Source organism: Salmo trutta, chromosome 27, assembly GCF_901001165.1.
Source record: "Salmo trutta chromosome 27, fSalTru1.1, whole genome shotgun sequence".
NCBI classification, from domain to species: Eukaryota; Metazoa; Chordata; class Actinopteri; order Salmoniformes; family Salmonidae; genus Salmo; species Salmo trutta.
The window spans coordinates 10,633,139-10,659,154 of NC_042983.1; the positions used below are offsets into that span (position 1 = coordinate 10,633,139).

Sequence of the window (26,016 nt, forward strand, 5' to 3'; positions counted from 1 at the left end):
CATTACAAGAACCTTGCTCTACCAACGAGCTACAAAGGACTTCTACTTCAGATTTCCTTTGGCCAATAGGCTATAAGCAGTGAGCATCTCATACAGACTGACCTAGACACATATTATTCCAGTCTGAATTAGATACGGGAAGAATAACTAATCTCAGTCACCAGGGAGAAGGGTCAGAGGCGTGCTAGAATCATATCAGAGGGTGTAAGAACAGTAATCCATAGTAGAATATCCACACTGCACTCTCCATCTTCCTCCCGCTGAGTTGGCAGCCAGACAAGGACAGACTGCATCACAAAGGTGCCAAGATAAAGAAATTGCTTTGCGATGTGTCATTTGTGACTATGTGCAAGTGTGTGTGCATACCAGTGTGCGTGTGTACCAGTGTGTGTGTGTGTGTGCTTTAGCAGTGAGCAAAAAGACGACAGACTTTTGAGAGGAAGGATGCTGATCAAGGTTCCATCACTCCCTCCTCTCCTCCCTCCATCCCGGTTATTAAACAGCCGCAGACTTATCTGGTCAAACCAGGGATTTAGGCAGGAGATTACTGTCAGAAAAGAGTTATTCTGCCTGCCAAAGCTAGCTCTGATTACCTCCCAAGATGATGGCTTTGTTTTCCCTGTCTGGCATCATTCCACATTGAAAAAGGTCTCATCAAACCCAAGCTGATTATTGCTACTATAGAATATAGGCACTAGAGGCATGTGCTCTGCATTAGATTTACATTACATTTCGGTCCTTTAGCATACACCCTTTTCCAGAGTAACTTACAGCCTGAGTATTCAATTAAGGTAAGACAGACATAACTGCAATCAGCATAATCATAGATGAATACATATTTCAAATCATCCGACCAAGTCATAAATACAAAGACAAGGAAAGTAGCTCGGTAAACAAGGTTGGGAGATGTTTTATTCCTTTCAAATCACTGGCAAATATAAATTACTGTTCCACATTCCCCCCCTTCCTCCGAAATGTTTAAGTGCTTTCTTTTAAAGTCAATATTCAAATTCCCCAATTCTAAAATGTAAGTGCGCAAAATATCCACCTTTTTAATAGTTGAACAAACCCTTAAGCCATTGTTTTTCTGACGTGCGTGTATGACGTGTGTGCGCGTATGAGGGAGAGCAACACACCCGAGACACAGTTACAATGAAAAGAATGACATTCGTAATAACACGTCTACACTTACATTATATACATTCATATATAATATACTTTACTATGGTTCTCTTACAGTTGTCTGTTTTAAGGCTTAAGCCACTTCGTACGAACCTAACCCAAATATACACAAAAATAAAATAAAAAGATAAAATTTAATTCCCAGGGTGATATCCCATATAGCTTACACAGGACTACACAGAAGCCAACTGCAGTGATCTGCTTGTTCTTTAAGAATCCACACCTGCTATTAAGGCAGATGCTGAAGCACCAGGGGTGTTAAAGTGTAATACAGGGAGGGAGGAGAGCTGCAGCTATACTGTACAAACAGCCCAGTCTGCTCCCTCAGGCTCCCTCTGCACCATGGTGGCTGGCCCACAGCATGTGGAGGAGGGGGGGGGGGGAAACCACCATAGAAATGAATCAGGATCTCTTCTCTATGGGAGCCACATTCACACACGAGGAGTGGAAGACACAGAAAACAGGCCATGGACGGAGGGAAAGAGAAGAGTGTGTGGCCCCCGAATAACAGACAATGCTTAGGTTAAAGTGATGCTACAGAGGTTTCGTATATTTTCAACCAGTAGTTTAGAAAGTAGCACTCAAGACAAAACGGGTCCCAGAAAATTGTGCACGCCATCCTTTTTCTTTTTTTGCAATTCGTATGATACAGTATGTTACGAATTCCAATTCCTACAATATGTTATGCATTTGTAAGTGCTTAAGATCCCATTCGATCTTTTAATAATACATGAGGTCTTCTTTGAAGACGTGGGCTTTTTTGTTGTGTGTGTACCTTTTTACTTGTAAACAACTAAAAAACATCCATTCAAGTGCTAATCTTCCCCCCCAATTCAAAACAACCCTCCCTCTCCCAAACCCTTATAGTTTCTCTCTGAAGACAGTGACGGGACACACACACACCCCGACTCAAACCGACAGCATTCCAGCACACACACCTGCCCCATAACACCAGTCTCAGCCAGGGGCTCAATTCCCAACAATCCCCTTCTAGCATGGTTACATCGTTCCTCTCCTTTTGGATACGTTTTTTTTAAGTGACACAGAAGTGCAGCATTCCACACAAGACACTAAACAACCCTAATCCTATATTTCATATATATTTTTTTGTCTGTGTATCGACCATCTTCCCATTCTAACGAGATTCTGCATGTGACACAGGATCGAGGTTCGCCATTGCGCTGCAACAGTGCAGGAGATAGATTATAGGCTAGTCAACTACATTCAACCGCTGCTGCAATCCTCTCCAGTTTATCCCCAGGTTATTGAACCCACCATTTCCTCCTCTCGCTACACTATGTTATAATCTCTTGGGTCAAGGAGCCATTTTGTTTCAGGCTCTCAGGCACAAAGAAGGGTGAAAACCCCACTGTAGCTTCCCATCGTCACAGCAATGCCAAAGCACCAACACCAGCTCCTCTTAAATTATATACATTTTTATATTCACTTTTTAAAAATTATATTCATTTAAATTATTTTCCTATTGACAGAGGATGTATTATTATTATTATTTTTTTTTTATATAATCAACCACAAAACAATTTCATTCATTTCTAGGAGCACCGTGCCAATTTCTGAAAGGACACAAGTCTATAGGCACAAAAGACAGTTCTAAAAAGCTATGGATTGACTATGATGTGCAAACCAAGCACACATAGAAAACCTCACAAGAATAACATAACTAAAGCGATAACTAATGAAATAGATATATCTATATATTTAGATCGAATATAAATACTTTTTATTCAATATACATAGAGCTCTTTCTGTGTAAACTATTTACATAAACATGACTACATCTTGCTAAAAATAATAAATAGCTCTATAGGCCAGGCAGAGTATATTTAGTGTACAGTAACCTTTCTGCTCTTTTCTTTTCAGAGGTGAACTAACTCAATAGACGTTGACCTTCCTTGTACTGTGTTTTGACTGAAAGGCAAAGCAAGTCACCAAATCGGTTGTGTTCTGCTTGTGGGTAACCTGAAGCAGATAGCTAGATCCTTCCTGGCATTAAAACTGCAAAACGCTCTCCCTCATAAATATGGGCGAAGGTAATTCTCTACTAACATACCTTACTTTCTCTCTAACATGGAATGTGGTTTATTTCAACAGTTAATGTACTGTCCGTCTGTCTGTGTGACTTCCCTTCAGACACATTGAAGTGATTACCACTGGCTACAGTACGTGACCAGCAGCAACACAGACACGTACATTAAAACACAAGCTAGACGCCACCGTCATCAGAGAGAGGAAGATACAAGTTGCCTTAAACCCAATCCCCCCCAACCCTTAATCTCATGCTGCACATTGTTCTTCACAAGGTTTTTTTTCTACTCCCCCCCCAATCATAAAAAATCTGAAATGGTAGGTGTGGACAAAAAAAATGACAGCTTAATAACCCCCCACCCCATAAGAGCCATAAACATGGAGGTATGTATCCAGCCGCTATCCCGGTAGAGAAGAGAGGGATGGATGTATTGCTGCCGACCACAACAACGAAGAGGTTGTGGAACATGGATGACGTCACAGCCGTGCTTAGCGTCGTAGAACTCCCAGTGAGGCTTCACGTGCACAGTGCAGGTAGACGATTATTTACCATAAAGACTTACTGAAAGACTACACCTGATAACATTACTACAACAGCTGCTGTGTAGACTGTTTAAAATGACCACGCCACAGCTCTTTGACCAAGACCATCCATTCCTATACTCCGTTCCAAAATACCATGCTGTGATTGGTTAGTCAGGTGGCACAGCTCTGCTGTCTGTACCACCACCACCACCTATGGAGGGGCGTCTCATGGGAGAAATGGCCGAGATGGGATTTAGAGCTGGGGGTCGAGAGGGGTTCTCATCATGACTGGATTGCTTCAGATGGCTTCTGAACAAGAGAGAGAGGCAGTGGGGTGTAGGTGTGGTGTTGTAATCACATTCTCTAGCTGTCTTAAGTTTTCGGACGCTGGAAGGGGGACACTGCATGGATATGTGAAAAGTCAGTCACCTCTACTTGGCTCTTACACTGAAACGGACAGCAGAGCAGGAAGGAAGGAAGGAAGGAAGGAAGGAAGGAAGGGGGAGGGCTGGTGGACACAAAGGGACGGACGGAGTGTCTTGTCTTCCTAATCCCACTCATCAAAAAGCTCTGATTGGGCAGTGCCACAGACTGATCCTCCATTCTGGTTGGCCGATGGATGGTTGAGATAGGACGGTGTCTAAGAGGTGTTGCATTGGGGGTTTCAGGGGGGAAAGAGGTGGAATACAGCTGGAAAGGAGGAGGGGGCTTGGTCAGAGCAGGCCAGTCCTGCTGGGAGTGAGGTCTGATTGGCAGAGACTGGTTGGAGGGCGGGAGTTAACTGGACGATAGAAGGACGGGATTGGATGAGGGCTGGGGGGGTCAGAGGTTGAGGGCTGTGCTCTTATAGGCTGCAGCCCAGCTGCTCGGCCTTCTCCTGAGTGTTTTGGTTCTGCATGCGCAGGCGCAGGCTGGCGCTGGAGTAGCCCTCGTCACTGCAGCTGCTGCGCAGGCTGCCCCGCTCATCAGAGTCACTGACACTGCTGGTGCTCCACTCCAGATCCCCCAGCAGGTAGTCAGTCCCCTCCACATCCACATCCAGCTCCTCCTCTGCAACACACAACACAGGTCAATATTATGCAGGTACCACAATCAGCACCAATGTGGTCTCTACTGAGCTCATATTCAAATTCAATAACTTTGGTTAACATAAAGCCCCATCACATAGAGTGGGTGGAAGGATTGGTGGAAGAGAATGGACACCATTGTATTATAGTGTGGTTTGATGGAAAAACTTGAAACTTTGACAAATGAAGAAAAAAACGACATGTTATACTGTAAACCTCCACAAAGCATTAATGATCCCAGTTCAGTTTGTAATGTAGGACAGGGATTCCCTTGAGTGCTCACCCTGGTCTGAGTCAGGATTGTCGGAGGAGACAATGGATCCTGTGCTGTCCATGCGTGTTCTCTCCACCCCCAGCTGCTCCAGACGCCGTTGCAGGTGCCTCTGCTCTCTCTGCAGCTGGTCTAAGGTATGCTGGGCTCTCCGCTCGCTCTCCTCCAACCTCTACAGCAGACACACATACAGCAATAGACACTGGTCCTCACTTTGTGTGTGTGCTCTTGTGACAGCTGCTCTAAGACATGCTGATATCGCCTTTTGCCCTCCTGCAACCTCTGACCTCAGTATGTACAGTGCCTTCAGAAAGTATTCGTACCACTTGACTTATTCCACATTCTGTTATGTCAGAGACAGATTTTTTTTCTCTCACCCATCTACACAATGCCTCATAATGACAAAGTGAAAACATTAAGACATTTTTGCTAATGTATTGAAAATTAAACAAATCTCATTTACATAAGTATTCACATCGATGAGTCATGTTGTAGAAGCACCTTTTGCAGTGATAACAGCTGTGAGTCTTTCTGGGTGTCTAAAAGCTTTCCACACCTGGATTGTGCAACATTTGCACATAATTATTTTCAAAATTCTTCAAGCTCTGTCAAATTGGTTGTTGATTATTGCTAGACCCCAATTTTCAGGTCTTGCCCTAGATTTATCTCCCAGTGTCTGGTGGAAAGCAGACAACCAGGTTATCCTCTAGGATTTTGCCTGTGCGTAGCTCCATTCAGTTTCTTTTTTATCCTGAAAAACTCCCCAGTCCTTAACAATTTCAAGCATGCCAATAACATGATGCAGCCACCACTATGCTTGAAAATATGGAGTGGTACTCAGTAATGTGTTGTATTGGATTTGCCCCAAACATAACCATTTTTTTTGCAGTATTACTTTAGTTCCTTGTTGCAAACAGGATGCATGTTTTGGAAAATTCCTTCTCACTTTGTCAATTAAGTTAGAATTGGGGAGTAACTACAATGTGGATCCATCCACAGTTCTCCCACATCACAGCCATTAAACTCTGTTTTAAAGTCACCATTGGTCTCATGGTGAAATCCCCGAGCGGTTTCCTTCCTCTCTGGCAACGGAGTTAGGAAGGACGCCATTATCTGTGTAGTGATATACCATTCGAAGTGTAATTAATAACTTCACCATGCTGAAAGGGATATTCCGTGTCTGCTTTATATAAATCTACCAATACGTGCCCTTTTTTGCTAGGCTTTGGAAAACGTCCCTGGACTTTGTGGTTGAAATTCACTGCTTGACTGAGGGACCTTACAGATAATTGTATGGGTTGGGTGCAGGGATGAGGTAGTAATTGAAAAATCATGATAAAACACTATTAGAGAGAGTGAATACATGCAATTTATGGCTTAATATGCAACTATTTACTCCTGAACTCATTTCGGCTTGCCATAACAAGGTTGAATACTTATTGACTAAATACAAACAGTGATTAATTAATATACTGGCCTCCTCCTACCAACCACACATAGTTAACCATGGACAGGTTCCTCAACAGTCTAGTCTACTAAGTAGGTAACCTTGGTCCTGGAGTGATGCAGGGTTTAGTTTTTACCAGGCGCCGCTTTACTCTACCTCATCAAACCCTGATGTACACTAGTCGCTCACCCGAGTTAGCACTACACTAATTACCCTCTAGACCACGAGGGTAACAGACATAGAATTAGGAATTAGAATACTAGAATTAATTTGAACCTTCTTATGATGGTATTAAAGATCAGCCATTTGGGTCAGGAAGTTGGTCAACCATGGTTTGCCAGTGCTGCGATAAGATAATGTAAAACAATGCATTTGAAGAATTTATCTGCACTCTGTTTGTTAGCTAGCTAGCCAGACAGTTTTAGAGGAATGATCAAGAATTTTCCAAATTAACTGCCAATATACTATTCAAACGATGCAGCCAATCCAGTCATACACTAGTAGAAATCAGTTGATAGGACTCAGACAAGTACAGATATCTGAACATAATAGCGCTCACAGCTTTCCAAGAAAACAACAATGGAGACATTTATGGTCTATTCACATATTTTAGAGGCTATTTATACAGAAACTTTATATACTGCTCAAAAAAATAAAGGGAACACTTAAACAACACAATGTAACTCCAAGTCAAATCACACTTCTGTGAAATCAAACTGTCCACTTAGGAAGACCGTTACCTCCGCCTTTGTGCAAGGAGGAGCACTGCCAGAGCACTGCAAAATGACCTCCAGCAGGCCACAAATGTGCATGTGTCTGCTCAAACGGTCAGAAACAGACTCCATGAGGGTGGTATGAGGGCCTGACGTCCACAGGTGGGGGTTGTGCTTACAGCCCAACACCGTGCAGGACGTTTGGCATTTGCCAGAGAACACCAAGATTGGCAAATTCGCCACTGGCGCCCTGTGCTCTTCACAGATGAAAGCAGGTTCACACTGAGCACGTGACAGACGTGACAGAGTCTGGAGACGCCGTGGAGAACGTTCTGCTGCCTGCAACATCCTCCAGCATGACCGGTTTGGCGGTGGGTCAGTCATGGTGTGGGGTGGCATTTCTTTGGGGGGCCGCACAGCCCTCCATGTGCTCGCCAGAGGTAGCCTGACTGCCATTAGGTACCGAGATGAGATCCTCAGACCCCTTGTGAGACCATATGCTGGTGCGGTTGGCCCTGGGTTCCTCCTAATGCAAGACAATGCTAGACCTCATGTGGCTGGAGTGTGTCAGCAGTTCCTGCAGGAGGAAGGCATTGATGCTATGGACTGGCACGCCCGTTCCGCAGACCTGAATCCAATTGAGCACATCTGGGACATGTCTCGCTCCATCCACCAACGCCACGTTGCACCACAGACTGTCCAGGAGTTGGCGGATGCTTTAGTCCAGGTCTGGGAGGAGATCCCCCAGGAGACCATCCGCCACCTCATCAGGAGCATGCCCAGGCGTTGTAGGGAGGTCATACAGACACGTGGAGGCCACACACACACTACTGAGCCTCATTTTGACTTGTTTTAAGGACATTACATCAAAGTTGGATCAGCCTGTAATGTGGTTCTCCACTTTAATTTTGAGTGTGACTCCAAATCCAGACCTCCATGGGTTGATAAATTGGATTTCCATTGATTATTTTTGTGTGATTTTGTTGTCAGCACATTCAACTATGTAAAGAAAAAAGTATTTAATAAGATTATTTCTTTCATTCAGATCTAGGATGTGTTGTTTAAGTGTTCCCTTTATTTTTTTGAGCAGTGTATAAAACCTGTATGAACTGTATAATTATTTGACAATAATTCTATTACACAATTTCTGATATACGATATGCCTTACTTTTATTTTCCTACATAAGTCAAATCGGGATTACGCCTCTACTGCCATTAATTCCAATTAGATTGGTTTGGAATTCTCCCGGACCAACATGGCTGCCATTTTCACCCCTTTCAAGAACTAAGGGTTTATTACATAGCCCCCTCTAGTAATTTAATAGGGTCTCCATGGTAACAGATTTCTTTCTATTTTAGTCAACTCTGTTGCTGTAACCACGCCAAACGTTGCCATGACAGTAAAAAGGGAGTTGGCTGAGGCAGAAACAGAGTGGCACCGTCTATTAACCTCCTCCAATGGTAGAATAAAATTGCCCTCTTGAAACTGTAAACACTTTAAACTGATTTCTCATTACTTCTCCGCCCACCATCACCCACCACGATGTGTTTCTTGGCCCTCATCAGCAGGCTGAGGGTGGTATGCCTGTTGGAGTCTGGTCCCAATGGAACGAGGGATTTCAGTCGCTCTAAACACAGCCGTAGGTGTGCGCGTCTGGAGAGGAAGAGAGATGCATAATTTCATCAGCCACCTATAAAAGGACCAGTGCAGTCCAAATTCAGTTTTTTCCTGTGCTTTGTATCATATTCTGCAACAGCTGATGAAACTAACACTGTAAAAGTGAGAGAAAAAAAAGAGGGTTATTTCCTGATTGTATTTTCATCCAGGCAATCCTGGTGACGTCACCAGCCCATAAATTGGTTAATAGACCTCACTGCCAATAACAGCTAGCTTTCAGTTTTCACCTCCCCACTCAGACCACTCACAGCTAAATTCTTGCTTGAGAAATGGTTTGAAAATGTTTATGGAAAACTAAGAATTGTTACGCAGAAATGATATGATATTGACATGAAAATGACCGCATTGGGCCTTTAAACCCCCTCAGACGTCATTGTTCACCTTATATGGTGTCAGATCTCTAGCTCTCCTGCAGTCATTTCACCCCTGAATGATCACTTTCATCCACAAACACTTGTCTGCCTAGGGCCTGCACCTGCCCGGTGTGGTGATCACAACATTTACATTAAGCTGCTCGAGATCTCTTTATTTATCCCCCCTTATCTCCTCTCTTTCTCCTCCCTCAGCTTGGCAGCTGAAGGGGAATAGTGGGTGTCGATGGGTGACCACATGACCCCTGTTACACAACACATCACACCTCCAACTAGAGGCTGCTACATGCACACAGGCAGGCAAGGGGCACGACCTCACTATTTACTGCAGGTGTGTGTAGCTATCTTAAGATGAATGCTCTGGATAAGACCGTATGCCACATGACTAAAATGTGCGTACCAAAGGCCAACGCATGAGTGGGGCGAACTTCAAATGAAAACGACTGCACAAAATGTGGGATAGTTGAGAACCTCTGAAATGTTGTTTGTAGCTCAAGGCTAAGAGTATGAAGAATATTTAGTACTGGGAGTACTCCAGAGAGATATGATATAGTATGCGTTTATCCCTTCCAACTGCAGTGTGAATGACTAAAGAAAATTCTAATGTTGGAGAGAGAGAGAGAGAGAGGAGACACAAACAAAGCCAACATGACACACACATGCTGTGTAGATAAACAAGTACATAAGATTGGGACATATCCAGGTGTGTTCCTCTGCTAGCCTAAAGCTTAGCTTATTATTAACTATTCCAAAGGGCAGGAAACTGGCATGACGTAATGTGACAGAGTCCGAGCAGGAGCAGCAACACTGTTGTGATAAAATCAGGATGTACAGGGAGGCTAATGTTTGTTAAACAATGTCAACTGACGGCAGGGCAGAGTCATGCATGCAACAGTAAGCAGGCCTACAGTACTAAGCCGGTGTTATGTGGTCTGACTAGGGTTGCAAAGCTACTGGTAATTTACAAAAAAAAGTTACCAGAATCTTCAGTAGTTTTGGTAATTAACAGAAAATCTATGGCAATCTATCGTAACTTTGGTAACTTAGACTTGAATGTTTTATTCATATATAGTATTATTATTTTTTAAATATCTGTGTCCATATTGTCCATGAGTTTCTAGTAGATAGACCAGATGGTTTAAGAGGAACTTGCCTAATTAATGGGAAAAAAAGCATCTAATCAAGAATGGCATCATTTTAAATTTACCTCTGCAACTCACCCAACGATTTACTTTTTTCCAAAACTGCCATCAGTTTGACACCAAAACATTAACAGCGCGTAAAAAAAATGACATTTCATGCTGAAACTCAATAAACACCAATGATATTTAATAAGTTGATTTATATTTAGTTAAGGTTTTACAGCTTTGTCATTATATATATTTTTATATCATCATATTTAATATGTTTTAAATGTGATAAGGTCAGAGATACAGTTGAAGTAAAAAGTTTACATACCCAAATACATTTAAACTTCATTTTTCACAATTCCTGACATTTAATCCTAGTAAAAATTCCCTGTCTTAGTTCAGTTAGGATCACCACTTTATTTAAGAATGTGAAATGTCAGAATAATAGTTGAAAGAAATAAAAGCTGAAATCATTCTCATCACATTCCCAGTGGGTCAGAAGTTCACATACACTCAATTAGTATTTGGTAGCATTGCCTTCAAATTGTTTAACTTGGGTAAAACGTTTCAGGTAGCCTTCCACAATCTTCCCACAATAAGTTGGGTGAATTTTGGCCCATTCCTCCTGACAGAGCTGGTGTAACTGAGTCAGGTTTGTAGGCCTCCATGCTCGCACACGCTTTTTCAGTTCTGCCCACACATTTTCTATAGGATTGAGGTCAGGGCTTTTTGATGGCCACTCCAATACCTTGACTTGGTTGTCCTTATGCCATTTTGCCACAACTTTGGAAGTATGCTTGGGGTCATTGTTTATTTGGAAGACCCATTTGCGACCAAGCTTTAACTTCCTGACTGATGTCTTGAGATGTTGCTTCAATATATCCACGAGGGAGGAAAATGTATTTTGTGAAGTGCACCAGTCCCTCCTGCAGCAAAGCATGCCCACATGATGCTGCCACCCCTGTGCTTCACGGTTGGGAGGGTGTTCTTTGGCTTGCAAGCCTCCCCCTTTTTCCTCCAAACATAACGATGGTCATTATGGCCAAACAGTTCTGTTTTTGTTTCATCAGACCAGAGGACGTTTCTCCAAAACGTACGATCTTTGTCCCCATGTGCAGTTGCACACCGTAGTCTGGCTTTTTAATGGTGGTTTTGGAGCAGTGGCTTCTTCCTTGCTGAGCGGCCTTTCAGGTTATGTCAATATAGGACTCGTTTTACTGTGGATATAGATACTTTTGTACCTGTTTCCTCCAGCATCTTCACAAGGTCCTTTGCTGTTGTTCTGGGATTGATTTGCACTTTTCGCACCAAAGTACATTCATCTCTAGGAGACAGAACACATCTCCTTCCTGAGCGGTATGACAGCTGCGTGGTCCCATGGTGTTTATACTTAAATACTATTGTTTGTACAGATGAACGTGGTACCTTCAGGCGTTTGGAAATTGCACCAGACTTGTGGAGGTCTACAATTTATTTTCTGAGGTCTTGGCTGATTTTTGATTTTCCCATGATGTCAAGCAAAGAGGCGCTGAGTTTGAAGGTAGGCCTTGAAATACATGCACAGGTACACCTCCAATTGACTCAAATGATGTCAATTAGCCTATCATAAGCTTTTAAAGCCATGACATAATTTTCTAAGCTGTTTAAAGGCACAGTCAACTTAGTGCATGTAAACTTCTGACCCGCTGGAATTGTGATACAGCGAATTAGAAGTGAAATAATCTGTCTATAAACAATTGTTGGAAACATTACTTGTGTCATGTACAAAGTAGATATCCTAACCGACTTGGCAAAACTATAGTTTGTTTACAAGAAATGTGTGGAGTGGTTGAAAAACGAGTTTTAATGACTCCAACCTAAGTGTATGTAAACTTCCGACTTCAACTAGAAATTTAAGACACCTGTGATAAGCGGAAGTACCCAAAGGGCCCACTAGAAGTTTTGTGATAGATTACATAAAATCCTTGAAAGTTACCAAAATTCTGGTAGTTTACTGGTAAACTTAGAAAGTTTATATAACCCATCTTTGCAACACTAGGTCTGACTGAATGGCAGGACTGTAAGGGTGTGGTAAGGACACAAAAACAAGGCTATTTCTGCAACATGATATTCCAGGATACAACGTATCAATGAGGTGACTGTTTATGGGTCTGTGTTCATGTAGCCTATATTTCTGTGAGCCTGTACCTTACCCTTTGACAAATCCCACCAACAACGTCCAGCATTGAAGTCCAGACCAGGGTTTCCGTTTGGAAAATGTGGTGCCGGACAACATGACCGGGAAGATTTTAATTTAACGGCCATTTGAGAAATTTACCAGACCCATATGCATTGGGTGTGTAACCCATAAGGGCATCCACCCACCGTGCTCAGAATGACACAAATCCCATTTTAGATTATGGTAATTCATCTGAACAGAACACGCAACTCCTGTAATAAAGCAGCCAATAAGACATCTTCAAAGCATTTGCCAAAATGCAATTTGTGGGAAATATATGTGACAGAGATTCAAATTCTCTGTTAGGATGGGTCGCTAATATGACTAGGATTGTGCCTTTGGCTTCTGGACAAGGAAAGAAAGATGATCTGAAAACCAATAGAACAGGAGAGAAATGGCATACAGTGAGGGAAAAAAGTATTTGATCCCCTGCTGATTTTGTACGTTTGCCCACTGACAAAGAAACGATCAGTCTATAATTTTAATGGTAGGTTTATTTGAACAGTGAGAGACAGAATAACAACAAAAAAATCCAGAAAAACATGTCAAAAATGTTATAAATTGATTTGCATTATTTTACTTATTTGACAATGGAAGCTCATTTAGGCTATTTAGCCACGAATGAATCACGGTGTATCAATGTGTCCATATGGCAGAAGCTGGTGCGCTCGCATTAGTAGAATTTTGACTTTTATTTTTGAATGAAGATTTTTATGATTAACCACGACAATTTTGAGAAACGAAAACGTTACTGAAATTAAACCACGAAAATGCATATGCATATGAAAATCATAACAGGAACGCAGATAGGTAGAAATAGTAGGATATTGTATCCTTCCCAAAACTTGAAACTCACGTGCCCCTTATGAAGTCTTTATAAAATAATTGCCATGTTTCAACGGTCGGATTTTCAAGTAAGTTAAGACATGCCTCATAATATGGAAGTAAAACATTCAGGTTTTAAACCATTAAGCATGTTTTCAAATGCATACTGCCTCCAGCTCACATTGTAAAGTGATGGGTGACTTGCTGATAGCCTGCCTACCTTTTTCTCAGTCAATTTTGCTGGCAAATTGTATTTAAAAAATATATATATTTCAAAATGCGGCCATTACCGGCTAACGGAAACCCTGGTCCAGACATTTCAGTGTTGTGTAATATATAGACCAGAGACAAGACCATGCACGGGCAACTCCCTACGCTCCAACCAACATGGTCTTTTACACGGGCAACCGGGCCTCCTGAACGCAGGCCTTCCACTTGCCCTGCGGCCTGTAAATCATCCTCCTGTACCGTCTCTGACCTCAGGCTAATTGCCCCGAGCAGAGGGATGAGGACAGTAATGCAATCCATACATTCCATTTCTATGGGGATGAGTTTGCACGCAAAAGGTGTGGTGGAGAGGAGTGAGGTTACACAGATGGCCAGCTCCAGCAGGCAGATTCAGCTACGGGACTCACTGTAACAGAGGACTTGTGGTAGAAGTGTAGGATTCATTTGAGCAAACATAGGAGTAGAAAACATTGAGCCCCCATTGCTTGAGTCTATCTAGACACACACAACGACTGACAGACGGATCTAGTCTCACCGTCCTCTGGCTGGCAGTGTGTTTGTGTTTCATCATTGGCCAAACAAAAATGTCGCCTTGCAATAACTGCCATTTTGTGTCGGAACAAGGGGCCATGCTGGTTATAATTTGTAGAATATTTGTCATACCCGTTGTCAGTGGTGTGAGGGGTATAGCGGTACGCGTACCGAACCATTTGGTACGGGGACCTTGGTTCGGTTCGCACTGTAAACCAGAATGAATACATAAAATGAATATTTACAGCAGAAACACTAGGCCTACGCCTCGAGTAAATCTGAGCTGAAAATATCTCAGGTCATTTCGTTAAAACAATTAGAGCCTATGTGCACGTTGGAAATCAACATTTCAATCTTAAATTGCCGCATTTCAAAACTGTACTTTTGTGAGGCGCAGCTGGGAACTAGTTCTATACAATGGTGAGGTCAAGAAACCAGAATTGGAGGATCCTCCATCATCGTTTAAATCTCGCTTGGGAACGGCTTCCCAGTAGATTACAACGACGACGGACAGAGAGTTGTGGATAAAACGTTAACAGTATGTCGCCACGCTCTACGAGAACAGCCTACGTAGCTGCCAACACCTCAAATATGTTGTCACATTTACGCAGACATCCCCACAGTAGACCGAAACGCAAAGGAACACCATCGTCTCCCCTCTGCACTCAAGCAGCCCTTGGCAGCTGATTCTGACTGGGCCAAAGAAATTACAAGAGCGATAGATAAGCTGTGTTAAGATAAAAAAAATGTAGAGTCTTTGGTTTATTGACACAGATATGCGCCCATTCTCAGTGGTTGAGAATTGGGGGTTTCAGTCAGCACCTCGTAAAAGTACTCGAGCATCCATCTTGCACTCATTTCAGCAAACGTAGTAGCCGCTCTATATAAGAAAGCCAAAGCTTCAATGAACTGACCAATGCACCCTGTGTTGCGCTTACTTAACAGTGACCGCCCATCACATTACCCCCAGAGGGGGAGATGTACTGTGCTACAGACACGCCCCCACTGACAGAAGCAGTGTCATGGTGCGTTCGTAACCAAGCTGGAAGTGGGAATTTACCACATATGGCTGGGGGGAAAAAAAATCCACTTGAACGGCCCTCCAACTGGTAATTACTGGTGGGAAACTCGTCTAGCGTCATGAGCACCCACACGGTGACCTCGGACTTCATCTACTAAGTAAATGGCCTCTAACAGCATTTTCACCAGTTAAAATGTAACAAAACATTTATAAAAAGGAATCTATTAAATGTAGTTTTTGAACTCTATAAATTTGTTTACAAGCATGATAGCTGTACTTTTAGTTTATGGTTGACACAGTTTGTTGGCCATTAGCCAAATCGGCATTTCTCAACGAGTTCAAATCACATGAACGCGTCAAACTGGTATTTACGACTTCACAACTGGTAAATTCCTACCTCCCACATGGCTACAAACACAGAATCAAGAGTGGAAACTTGAGGCCCAACATAACAATAGTCACAACAGACAATGCCAGGAACATTGTGAATGCTGAACATTGTGAATGGCATTTCATTTTCCTGCTGTACCAAAACCGAACCAAACATTGACCCCAAAAACACAATACGAACCATGGGTTTGGTGAACTGTTACACACCTAGGAGGGATGCATTGATAGAGGCAATAGGCAGCACGAGTGAGATGGCTGCCTTCCTTCCAGTTAAGGGAATGTGTATGGGTTTATAAAGCCTGAGAATCACACACACTCTTATGGTGTGCTGCTGTTCTCAGGCCTAAGCTCCAGAGCCATGCATTATTCAGTCAGTCTGCCTGCCACTGAGTCATTAGCCCTGGTTGAAACAGAACACCACTCAGACCCTGCCTAGAACACCAGAGGGACAGGGACACCTCCAGGGAGAGACTATGGAAACAGGGAGACTCCAGGGACAGCCAGGTAGAGGTCAAAGAGAGACCAGGGATGAGGCCTGTAGTCCCTTGTAGGATAAGCTGCATTCTGCACCGTTCATTTCACTCTCATTACTCCTTTCTAACCATGTGGGACTGAGGAGAGATTCAATGTCTAATAGGGTGATCTGACAGAGCTAAGAGGTGATGTGGGATTCAACATACCTGTTTTTCTCCATCTCGTTGTGTGTGGATCTGTGAACAGACAGACAGAGGTTAGAAAGTGTCCTTACACATCATCACACAGTGGATTCAGCGTGCTTCAGTAAAGTGCTTTAATAATAGACGATCCCTCTCCGTTTGCCACCACTGCAGTCAGCCAGGGAGTTATTGCGGAGAGGGAGAGGCCTGTGTTGTGTGGGAGTTTATGAAGCGCCAAAAAGCACAGAGAAGTTAAACTCTACGAAATGAGAAAAAGCAGGGATATATATATATATATATATATATATATACACACACACACACACACACACACATACATACATATAGGAGGCACACACGTGTACACACACACACAGAGGCCCGGGGGGGGGGGGGGGGCAACTGTAACTAGAAACAGCCTGCTGCCTGATACCAGCCAGGCTATAGAGTGTGTGAAGGGTGAAAAGAGAGTAGCGGTTGGAAGAGGGACAGACAGACACAGAGAGACAGAAAAAAAGGCACAGAGACGATTTAAAAGGTCTTGTAGTGATTGTGTATTGGTGGCCACCTTGCCTCCTACATTGCAGTGTAAACTGCATTGTTCACCAACAGCCTATGGTCCTACCAGCTCTACCGGGATGAGGCTTGTTGTCCCTTGTAGGATAAGGGCACACAGATACGCACCCCTCTCTCCAAGCTCCACACAGGGCCAGGAAGCTGGCCAGGTCTCTTTTTCATAAAGAATCTGCAATGGGGTGAGAGGGAAAGGGCACTAGGCAGAGGGAGAGGGACAGGAGCAAAGTCCTCTTCTCTCCACTACACCGGAACTCCCCAACCTCCAGTCCCAAAATAGACCAACCTGCAGGCTGACTACTGTCAGCACCCCGACAGCCTTGGACCCCCTCCGAAAGATCAACCACGCACTACAGACAACACAAATACGAGTGCTTGCTTGCCCCAGCCAGAGAGTACAGTTCATATGACAGCACAGTAGAGCTGACTGGTAGAGAAGACTAGGATATGAATAGGGCTACCAGTGTAACCCATTTCCCATGTGATAGGGGTGGGGGGGGGGGGGCAGGCATGCCACTGCCAGAGACCTTTCCTCTCCTCTGCCAGGTCGTATTACTGTACAGGACAAAGATGCCTAGGTGCCATCTACCTGACATGCTGTACATGAGGAGCCCATGCATTACCGTACAGTTATAAAATAGAACAAATCATTGCAGACCTATTGACTTGAATGGGGATTAACGGTCTTGTGATTCTGTGTGTACAATACAGCAGTCATATGATCAATGTAATAAGCAGTGAATTAGGCTACACAGTATTCCAGCTATGTAGTACTACACACAATGGAAGAGCGTAAGAATAAGGATAAACATAGCTGCAATGTTGTCGTTAGCTTTATATATAGTCTTATCAGTCAGTGTTTCCCCTGGGTTCTCCTAAGGCGGAGAGAGCTAAGGACATCCTGGGCAAAATGTTCAACTGAGCCCAAGAGGCCATACAACCAATATGATGATTTGAGATTATATATATATATATATATATATATATATATATATATATATATATATATATATATATATATATATTAAAAAAAACATCTTTCTCTCCATGACTTCATAATAGAGTGGAACAAACAGGTCTACAGAGTCTAGTCCACCAACACAATAGCATGTCAGGCCTGTTTCTGTGTGCACAGGGAGCAGGGGAGAGAAAGAAGAGGACCATTTCTGTAATGGAGGAGCTGAAGCAGCATTGACTGCCAAGAGTGAACAGTAGAACAAAAGGGGAGAGAGAGGGGAGCGAGAGAAAAGAGGAGAGAGGAGACAAGTACATTCATAAAAAGTGCCAGCATTTACGTTGCTCCTAGCAACGCACTACTACTTTTACAGATCCACTGCCCAGCCATGCAATTTATAAAACTTGATCACCACTGTAAGAAGCATTTAAACCAGGGATGGGCAACTAGCGGAACTCAGTCAGGCCCTCTGATTGTTAGTCAATCTCACTCAGATATATTAAAACCTGCAAACATTAGGGCCTCTCGAGTGGCGCAGCGGTCTAAGGCACTGCAGTGCTTGAGGCGTCACTACAAAGCCGGGTTTTATCCCGGGCTGTGTCGCAGCAGGCCGTGACCGGGAGACCGATGAGGCAATGCACAACTGGACCAGCGTCGTCCGGGATAGGGGAGGGTTTGGCCGGCCGCGATGTTCTTGTCCCATCGCTCTCTAGTGACTCCTGTGGTGGGCGCATGCACACTGACACAGTCACCAGTTGTATGGTGTTTCCTCCGACACATTGGTGCAGCTGGCTTCCGGGTTAAGCGAGCAGTGTGTCAAAAAGCAGTCCAGCTTGGCAGGGTCGTGTACCGGAGGACGTATGGCTCTCGACCTTTGCCTCTCCCGAGTCCGTACGGGAGTTGCAGCGACGGGACAAGACTAATTACCAATTGGATATCACAAATTGTGGAAAAAGGGGTAAAAATAATAATAAAATAAAACTGCTAACATTTCTCTCCATCCTATAGAAAAATTTGTAGAATTGCAGGAAATTAGTTAGAGCAAATGTTCCACTCCGGAAAAATGTGCAGAATTGCACCAAACCCACTCTAGAGGGAGACTGCTCAAATGTGTTGTTCACAATGTGGTGTGGTGGTGGGGGGGGATTTCGCACACCTCAAACACAGCAAATAGATGACTGAAAAAGACAGATCCTGAGGTGGGCGGGGCAGACACATCAAATACAATTGTATTTGTCACATGCACCGAATACTACAAGTGTAGACCTTACAGTGAAGTGCTTACTTACAAGTCCTAAACAACAACGCAATTTTAAAAAAGTAACCTAAATAAATAAAAAACAAATAATTAAAAAGTAGCAGTAAAATAATAATAGCGAGGCTACATACAGGGGGGGTACCGGTACAGAGTCAATGCACAGGGGCACCGGTTAGTCGAGATAATATGTACATTTAGGTAGAATTATTAAAGTGGCTATGCATAGATAATAACAGAGTAGCAGCAGTGTAAAGGGGAAAGGGGGGCAATGCAAATAGTCTGGGTAGCCATTTGATTAGATGTTCAGGGGGCTTACAGCTTGGGCTAGAAGCTGTTAAGAAGCCTTTTGGACCTAGACTTGGCGCTCCGGTACCGCTTGCCATGCGGTAGCAGAGAGAACAGTTTATGACTAGGCTGGCGTCTGACAATTTTTAAGGCCTTCCTCTGCCACCGCATGGTATAGAGGTCCTGGATGGCAGGAAGCTGGGCCGCACTGTAGTAGCTTGCGGTCGGAGGCCAAGCAGTTGCCATACCAGGCAGTGATGCAACCAGTCAGGATGCTCTCGATGATGCAGCTGTAGAACCTTTTGAGGATCTGAGGACCCACGGCAAATCTTTTCAGTCTCCTGAGGTGGAAAAGGTTTTGTCGTGCCCGCTTCACGACTGTCTTGGTGTACTTGGACCATGTTAGTTTGTTGGTGATGTGGACACCAAGGAACTTGAAGCTCTCAATCTGCTCCACTACAGCCCCGTCGATGAGAATGGGGGCGTGCTCGGTCCTCCTTTTCCTGTAGTCCACAATCATCTCCTTTGACCTTTGATCACGTTGAGAGAGACTTTGTCATGGCACCACACTGCCAGGTCTCTGACCTCCTCCCTATAGGCTGTCGTGTCGTTGTCAGTGATCAATCCAACCGCTGCTATGTCATCAGCAAACTTAATGAAGGTGTTGGAGTCGTGCGGTTATGAGTGAACAGGGAGTACAGGAGGGGACTGAGCACGCACACCTGAGGGGCCTCCGTCTTGTGGATCAGTGTGGCGGATGTGCTGTTACCTAACCTTACCAACTGGGTGCAGTCCATCAGGAAGTCCAGGATCCAGTTGCAGAAGGTGGTGTTTAGTCCCAGGGTCATTAGCTTAGTGATGAGCTTTGAGGGCACTATGGCGTTGAACGCTGAACTGTAGTCAATGAATAGCATTCTTACATAGGTGTTAATTTTGTCCAGTTGTGAAAGGGCAGTGTGGAGTGCAATAGAGATTGCATCATCTGTGGATCTGTTAGGGCAGTACGCAAATTGGAGTGGGTCTAGGGTTTATGGGATAGTGGTGTTGATGCGAGCCATGACCAGCCTTTCAAAGCACTTCATGGCTACAGATGAGTGCTACGGGCCGGTAGTCATTTAGGCAGGTTACCTTGGTGTTCTTGGGCACAGGGACTATTGTGGTCTGCTTGAAGAGTGTTGGTATTACAGACTCGGACAGGGTGAGGTTGAAAATGTCAGTGAAGAAACTTGCCAGTTGGTCAAAGCGTGATAGGGGTACACGTCCTGGTAATCTGTCTGGCCCTGCGGCATTGTGAATGTTGACCTTACTCACATCAGCTGCGGAGAGCGTGATCACACAGTCATCCGGAACAGCTGATGCTCTCATGCATGTTTCAGTTACTTGCCTCAAAGCGAGCATAGAAGTAATTTAGTTTGTGTCACTGGGAAGCTCTAGGCTGGGCTACAAAGGCTTCCCTTTGCAGTCTGCAAGCCCTGTCAAATCCAACGAGCGTTCGGAGACGGTGTAATACGATTGGATGTTAGTCCTGTATTGACGGTTGATCGGAGGGCATAGCGGGATTTCTTATAAGCTTTTGGGTTAGAGTCCCGCTCCTTGAAAGCGGCAGCTCTACCCTTTAGCTCAGTGCGAATGTTGCCTATAATCCATGGCTTCTTGTTGGGGTATGTACGTACAGTCACTGTGGGGACGACGTTGTCGATGCACTTATTGATGAAGCCAGTGACTGATGTGGTGCACTCCTCAATGCCATCGGAAGAGTCCTAGAACATATTCCAATCTCTGCTAGCAAAACAGTCCTGGAGCTTAGCATCTGCTTCATCTGACCACTTTTTTTTATTGACCGAGTCACTGGTGCTTCCTGCTTTAATTTTTGCTTGTAAGCAGGAATCAGAAGGATAGAATTATGGTCAGATTTGCCAAATGGAGGGCTAGGGGGAGCTTTGTACGCGTCTCTGTTTGGGAGTAAAGGTGGTCTAGAGTTTAACATGCTGGTGGAAATTTGGTATAAACGGATGCGTTTCCCTGCATAGTCCCCGGCCACTAGGAGCGCCCCCACGGGATGAGCGTTTTCCTGTTTGCTTATGGCGGTATACAGCTTATTGAGTGTGGTCTTAGTGCCAGCATCAGCCTGTGGTGGTATGTAGACAGCTACAAAAAAATACAGATAAACTCTCTAGGTAGATAGTGTGGTCTACAGCTTATCATGAGATACCCAGGAGAGCAAAACCTCAAGACTTCCTTAGATATCATGCACCAGCTGTTGTTTACAAATATACACAGACCACCACCCCTTATCTTACCAGAGGCTGCTGTTCTATCCTGCCAATACAGTAAAACCCACCAGCTGTATGTTGTTCATGTCGTCGTTCATCCATGACTCGGTGAAACATAAGAAATTACAGTTTTTAATGTCCCATTGGTAATTTAATCTTGCGTGTAGATCGATTTTAGTTTCCAATAATTGCATGTTTGCCAATAGAACGGATGGCAGTGGGGGTTTACTCGCTCGCCTACGAATTCTCAGAAAGGAGCCCGATCTCCGCCCCCTTTTTGTCCGTCTTCTCTTCATGCAAATACGCAAATGATGGGGATTTGGGCCTGTTCCCGGGAGAGCAGTATATCCTTCACGTCGGACTCATTAAAGGAAAATGCTTCTACCAGTTTGTGGTGAGTAATTGCTGTTCTGATGTTCCGAAGTTATTTTTGGTCATAAGAGACTGTAGCAGCAACATTATGTACAAAATAAGTTTAAAAATAAGTTAAACGCAAAACAAAAATTGAACAGAATAACAGTTGTTAGGAGCACGTAAAATGTCATCCATCCTCTCCGGCGCTATTCTACTTTGCTACAGTCATTAGAATTTAACATTAACATTTGACTAGTGCTAAAACTACCTATGTAACCTAATATCTAATATGAATCAGGTTCCTATTACAACAGACTGAGGCATAAATAGACCCATGCGACCCCTCCTCACCGGTTTAGATTTAATATCCAGTTATCTCGAGTTACTGCCTCGCCCGGCCACCCAGACATACTGCTTAATCTCTGTCAGGGTTAGGTAGGAGGACTACCGTAGGAGGCTGTTTCTTCATAGCTAGGTGTCTTGATAAGCTGGATAACAACAGACAGCTGGCCAGGCGAGGGTGTCCTGTCCTTCCAGGAGGAGAGCTGTCTATCAGGGTGAACTGCTTGACTGGTGCAGTCTGTCCTTGGACACCCTGATCAACCTCAATCTGCTTGGATTCCCCACTACTGCATGTTGCTACTTGCTTAACTCTGCCTAATTCTGATTGATGTTTTTCCTGTCTGGGATACTGCAAGGGCAAAATGCTATTAAAAATGCTCAAAGCAAATTTACAGGCACAAACACACTCACAGACACAAACTCAAAGCATCAGTTTTATAGAGTTTCAGAAGGACTGGGTTGTTATAGATTATGATAATACAGTTAAAGATTACTATTGGCTGTAAACAGACTAGCTTGTCCAGCATTGAGAGCATAACATTGAAGATCAGAACACAATCCCAATGGACAGCAAAGCAACAACCCAACAGAGCCCCTGCAAGTTGGTAAAGTCGAGTTGGTTTTGTCAGTGCTGCATGCCTACACCGTGCCACCACGCCTATATGACATTCACTACATGAGTGAATGTAGGACGAGGGGGGCTCTGCCTGCACATGGATGAATAACACAGCCTGATGAGGGGGTGCTTCAAAACTGGACCACACAAACTGCTTGTTTTCTGAAAAACTGATCTTGCCATTACAGCTGAATCACTGAGGGGGTCTACAGTACACAGGGGATTATACACTACTGTTAGTCAAATGACTACCTGCTATTGGAGTTCTTCTTGTTTTTGTTTTTCCGTTTCAAGCTGTCCTTCTCTTTGCTGCTGGTGAACGGTAACATGGAGGCATAGCCATGTTCTGCTTCTGCAAATAAATGAGCAGGATACAAGTCAATCACATCATCATAATTCTCAACAGTGCAAGGAATGCATTCAATGCAGCCATACACATTCCAATGAAAATTGATGAGGGCCAGAAATGTTAGATGAGGGAATACTGTATTTTTGCCTAGGGAAGATGAGACAATTTGTACAAAATATCGATTTATTTTTTCCCCTTCAGCCAATGATGTCATCTGAACTAGAGTAAACCCTACCAGCAAACCACAACAGAGAAGTGAAGGGGTCGCTTGGAGAGAACATCAAGATCAAATTCAATGAAGCAAGCATGAACCGTGTGAATGTGACAAATAATTATTTAAAAAAAATAATAAATACGGTCATTTTTGCATTTCAGTAAGATTGCAAACACTATACTTAAAAGGTGTCTAGATAAATACCCTGGTAGTGTCGACTGTAATTATTGCTGTACATTTGTTGTTGCTGTGAACATATTGCTGCCAGCTACCTCTATTTGTCGATGTAGCCTAGTTACAATGCAATTACTTAGCTATGCATTCATGTTTAATATGTGGTCTGCAATAATAAATCAATACATTATTTATAGCTAATCAACCTGACAAATTGATTATAACAGGTGCGTCCACCAGCAATGCAATTGAGGCACGGTAGTAACTCAATCATTCATTTAAAAAAATAAGAATGCAAAACATGTTATCACTACTGTACCTCTTTCTCTGCGATCAAGGTATTCTGCTGCTTCGATCAACATCTGCACCATTTCGATCGCCGCCATTTTCAACAATAGCACCGACAAAAAGATGACACTTCGGGTATGAATTTGGATACACAACTACTTCTGTGGGTTAACGTTAACTACTTCACGTTCAATTACGTTTTTTTGGTAATGATTAAAATAAGCAAGAGATGATATATCTCCCACAAGGCAATTTATCGATAACACAAGTCAGTTATCGCTGTGATACTGCTCTGATCAGCTTGATAGCTTATTTATTGGCTAAATTGTTTTTGTCAAATTCGCTTGACTGATGCTGGCTCGCGGTTACAATCGCTGTCAGTGATGGCAAACTAACGTAAATGCTAGCCAACGTTTGTGGAAGTCACCAACAAAAATCTTGCAGGCAGAATTAGTGTTGAACCAAACGTCACGCCTTGTTGTTGACAAAGTAAAATGACAACCGGTAGCTAGTTAGTTATTAGTAGATGGCTTTCAAAAACAATGTACGTTCAAACTTAGCCGCAGAGAAAAAAAAGTATAGCTTTCTTGCTAGCGTGTGAAGCTAACAAATGAACCCGTCTTAAAATGTGATGTCTGTTCGAAATTTCCAACCAGCGAATGTAGCTAGCTATCCAACGTCAAACCAGCCTTGTCAAATTCAAATACTGTAGTAACAAGCTGGCTAGTTATGCTGCTCGGTCTCGAGCTGCAAAGGCTGACACAAAAAATAAGTTATACAAAATGTTTGAAAAGAGCGGCTAGCCAAACTGCTACCTTACAACAGTGTTGATCAGACCGCAATTATATTGGCAAACTAACTCCTGTATTTTTGCCATAAAGCTTCTGTGAACGGTGATGCGATTGGGTATCCTAAATAGTAAATGCATTTCTTATTGGACCTAGCAACTGTCGCTTCAACCAATAGGGCTGTCACATACCCCGAGTCATATGCGACTGGTCAACATGTTTCGCCATTTTGGCTCAATCATATCCTAGGGGGAAATCGCAATTGCATTATCCTCCTTCTCAAAAGAGAAGGTAAGAGCAACCTCTGACTTGCTCATGCAATGGGTTTTGAGGAGAGAGGACGTGAGGGGTATTTAATTTAGATTCTCCCCCATCAGTCTAGCGTTGTTACAATACATGATCCACAATGGAGTCTCGTTTCGCTAATGTTGGCACCAATAAGTGTTTTAGCGTTCCACCATTGGTTGTTCTCCCCGAGACTGGTCACGATTTATCAACAACTAGCACGAGCTGCGGTGGCAACACCCCTTTTTTGTGTGTAATACCACGCCCCGTGGACATGCTGCTTTCGCTGTGTACATCGGTGATTGGTTTCTCAGTGTTGTTTGCCGTATTTCAAGATCAGTGGTAGGCCGAATTCACATGCTGTTCCACTATTGGTCTGTCTCGTTTAGTGACAGATACCTTTGTTTTCCTGATGAGATAATATGGACCGCAGTAGTAATTAAGCACCTTTAACCATAAAAATGTGTGATAAAATATTGATATAGTGATAAAAACATAATTGAATTCTAGAAAGCATGACAGTGGAGAGCCGACCTTAATTCAATTTGCATTTAGGTTTCTTTACTTTAGAACACTTTTTACCACTTGGAAATCTCCAAATATGCTTGGAAACTAGATTGGCAGATTGATTCATAGCAGGTTATGCAATTGGCATACTAGCTATGAGGGGAAAAAACATTGCATATGTTGCGGCAAGACTACACAAAATATATTTTGTGCATGATTGACATGACCATTGTTGACGATGCCCAGAATCAAATCTATTTGATTGGAATGCAACTGTTTTTGTATGCGAGAAAGATTAAGACAGACCAACAAGAACTTTGGCCATGCGAGGTAGATAACATGGGAGGCATTCACTAGGAACCAAACGGAATGAAACCATTATTATATATAGCAGTGAACGAAAAAAAAAAAAATTGAACCTTAAAGGAACCTTCAAAAACATTCTCAGACCTTCCA

General features: G+C 43.4%; 1 protein-coding gene across 1 annotated transcript; it reads right to left on the bottom strand.

Annotated features, from left to right (window-relative positions):
* Window positions 1–886: 886 nt before the first annotated feature.
* On the bottom strand, window positions 887–24,860 carry LOC115164293 (max dimerization protein 1). The gene is made up of 6 exons (XM_029716611.1): window positions 24,012–24,860; window positions 23,208–23,307; window positions 16,324–16,353; window positions 8,791–8,905; window positions 5,104–5,263; window positions 887–4,803 (listed from the first exon to the last, which is right to left on the bottom strand). Exons 1-6 carry the CDS (start codon window positions 24,076–24,078, stop codon window positions 4,598–4,600), a joined length of 678 nt encoding a protein of 225 aa, XP_029572471.1. The 5' UTR covers window positions 24,079–24,860; the 3' UTR covers window positions 887–4,597.
* Window positions 24,861–26,016: the final 1,156 nt, after the last annotated feature.

Excerpts from the sequence above, each read along its gene's own strand:
- LOC115164293 (XM_029716611.1), bottom strand. The coding sequence starts at position 24,078 with ATGGCGGCGATCGAAATGGTGCAGATGTTGATCGAAGCAGCAGAATAC. Across the intron at positions 16,354-23,207 it reads AAGAAGAACTCCAATAGCAG|ATCCACACACAACGAGATGG; the intron begins GTAGTCATTTGA and ends GTCTGTTCACAG. Across the intron at positions 8,906-16,323 it reads AACGAGATGGAGAAAAACAG|ACGCGCACACCTACGGCTGT; the intron begins GTATGTTGAATC and ends CTTCCTCTCCAG.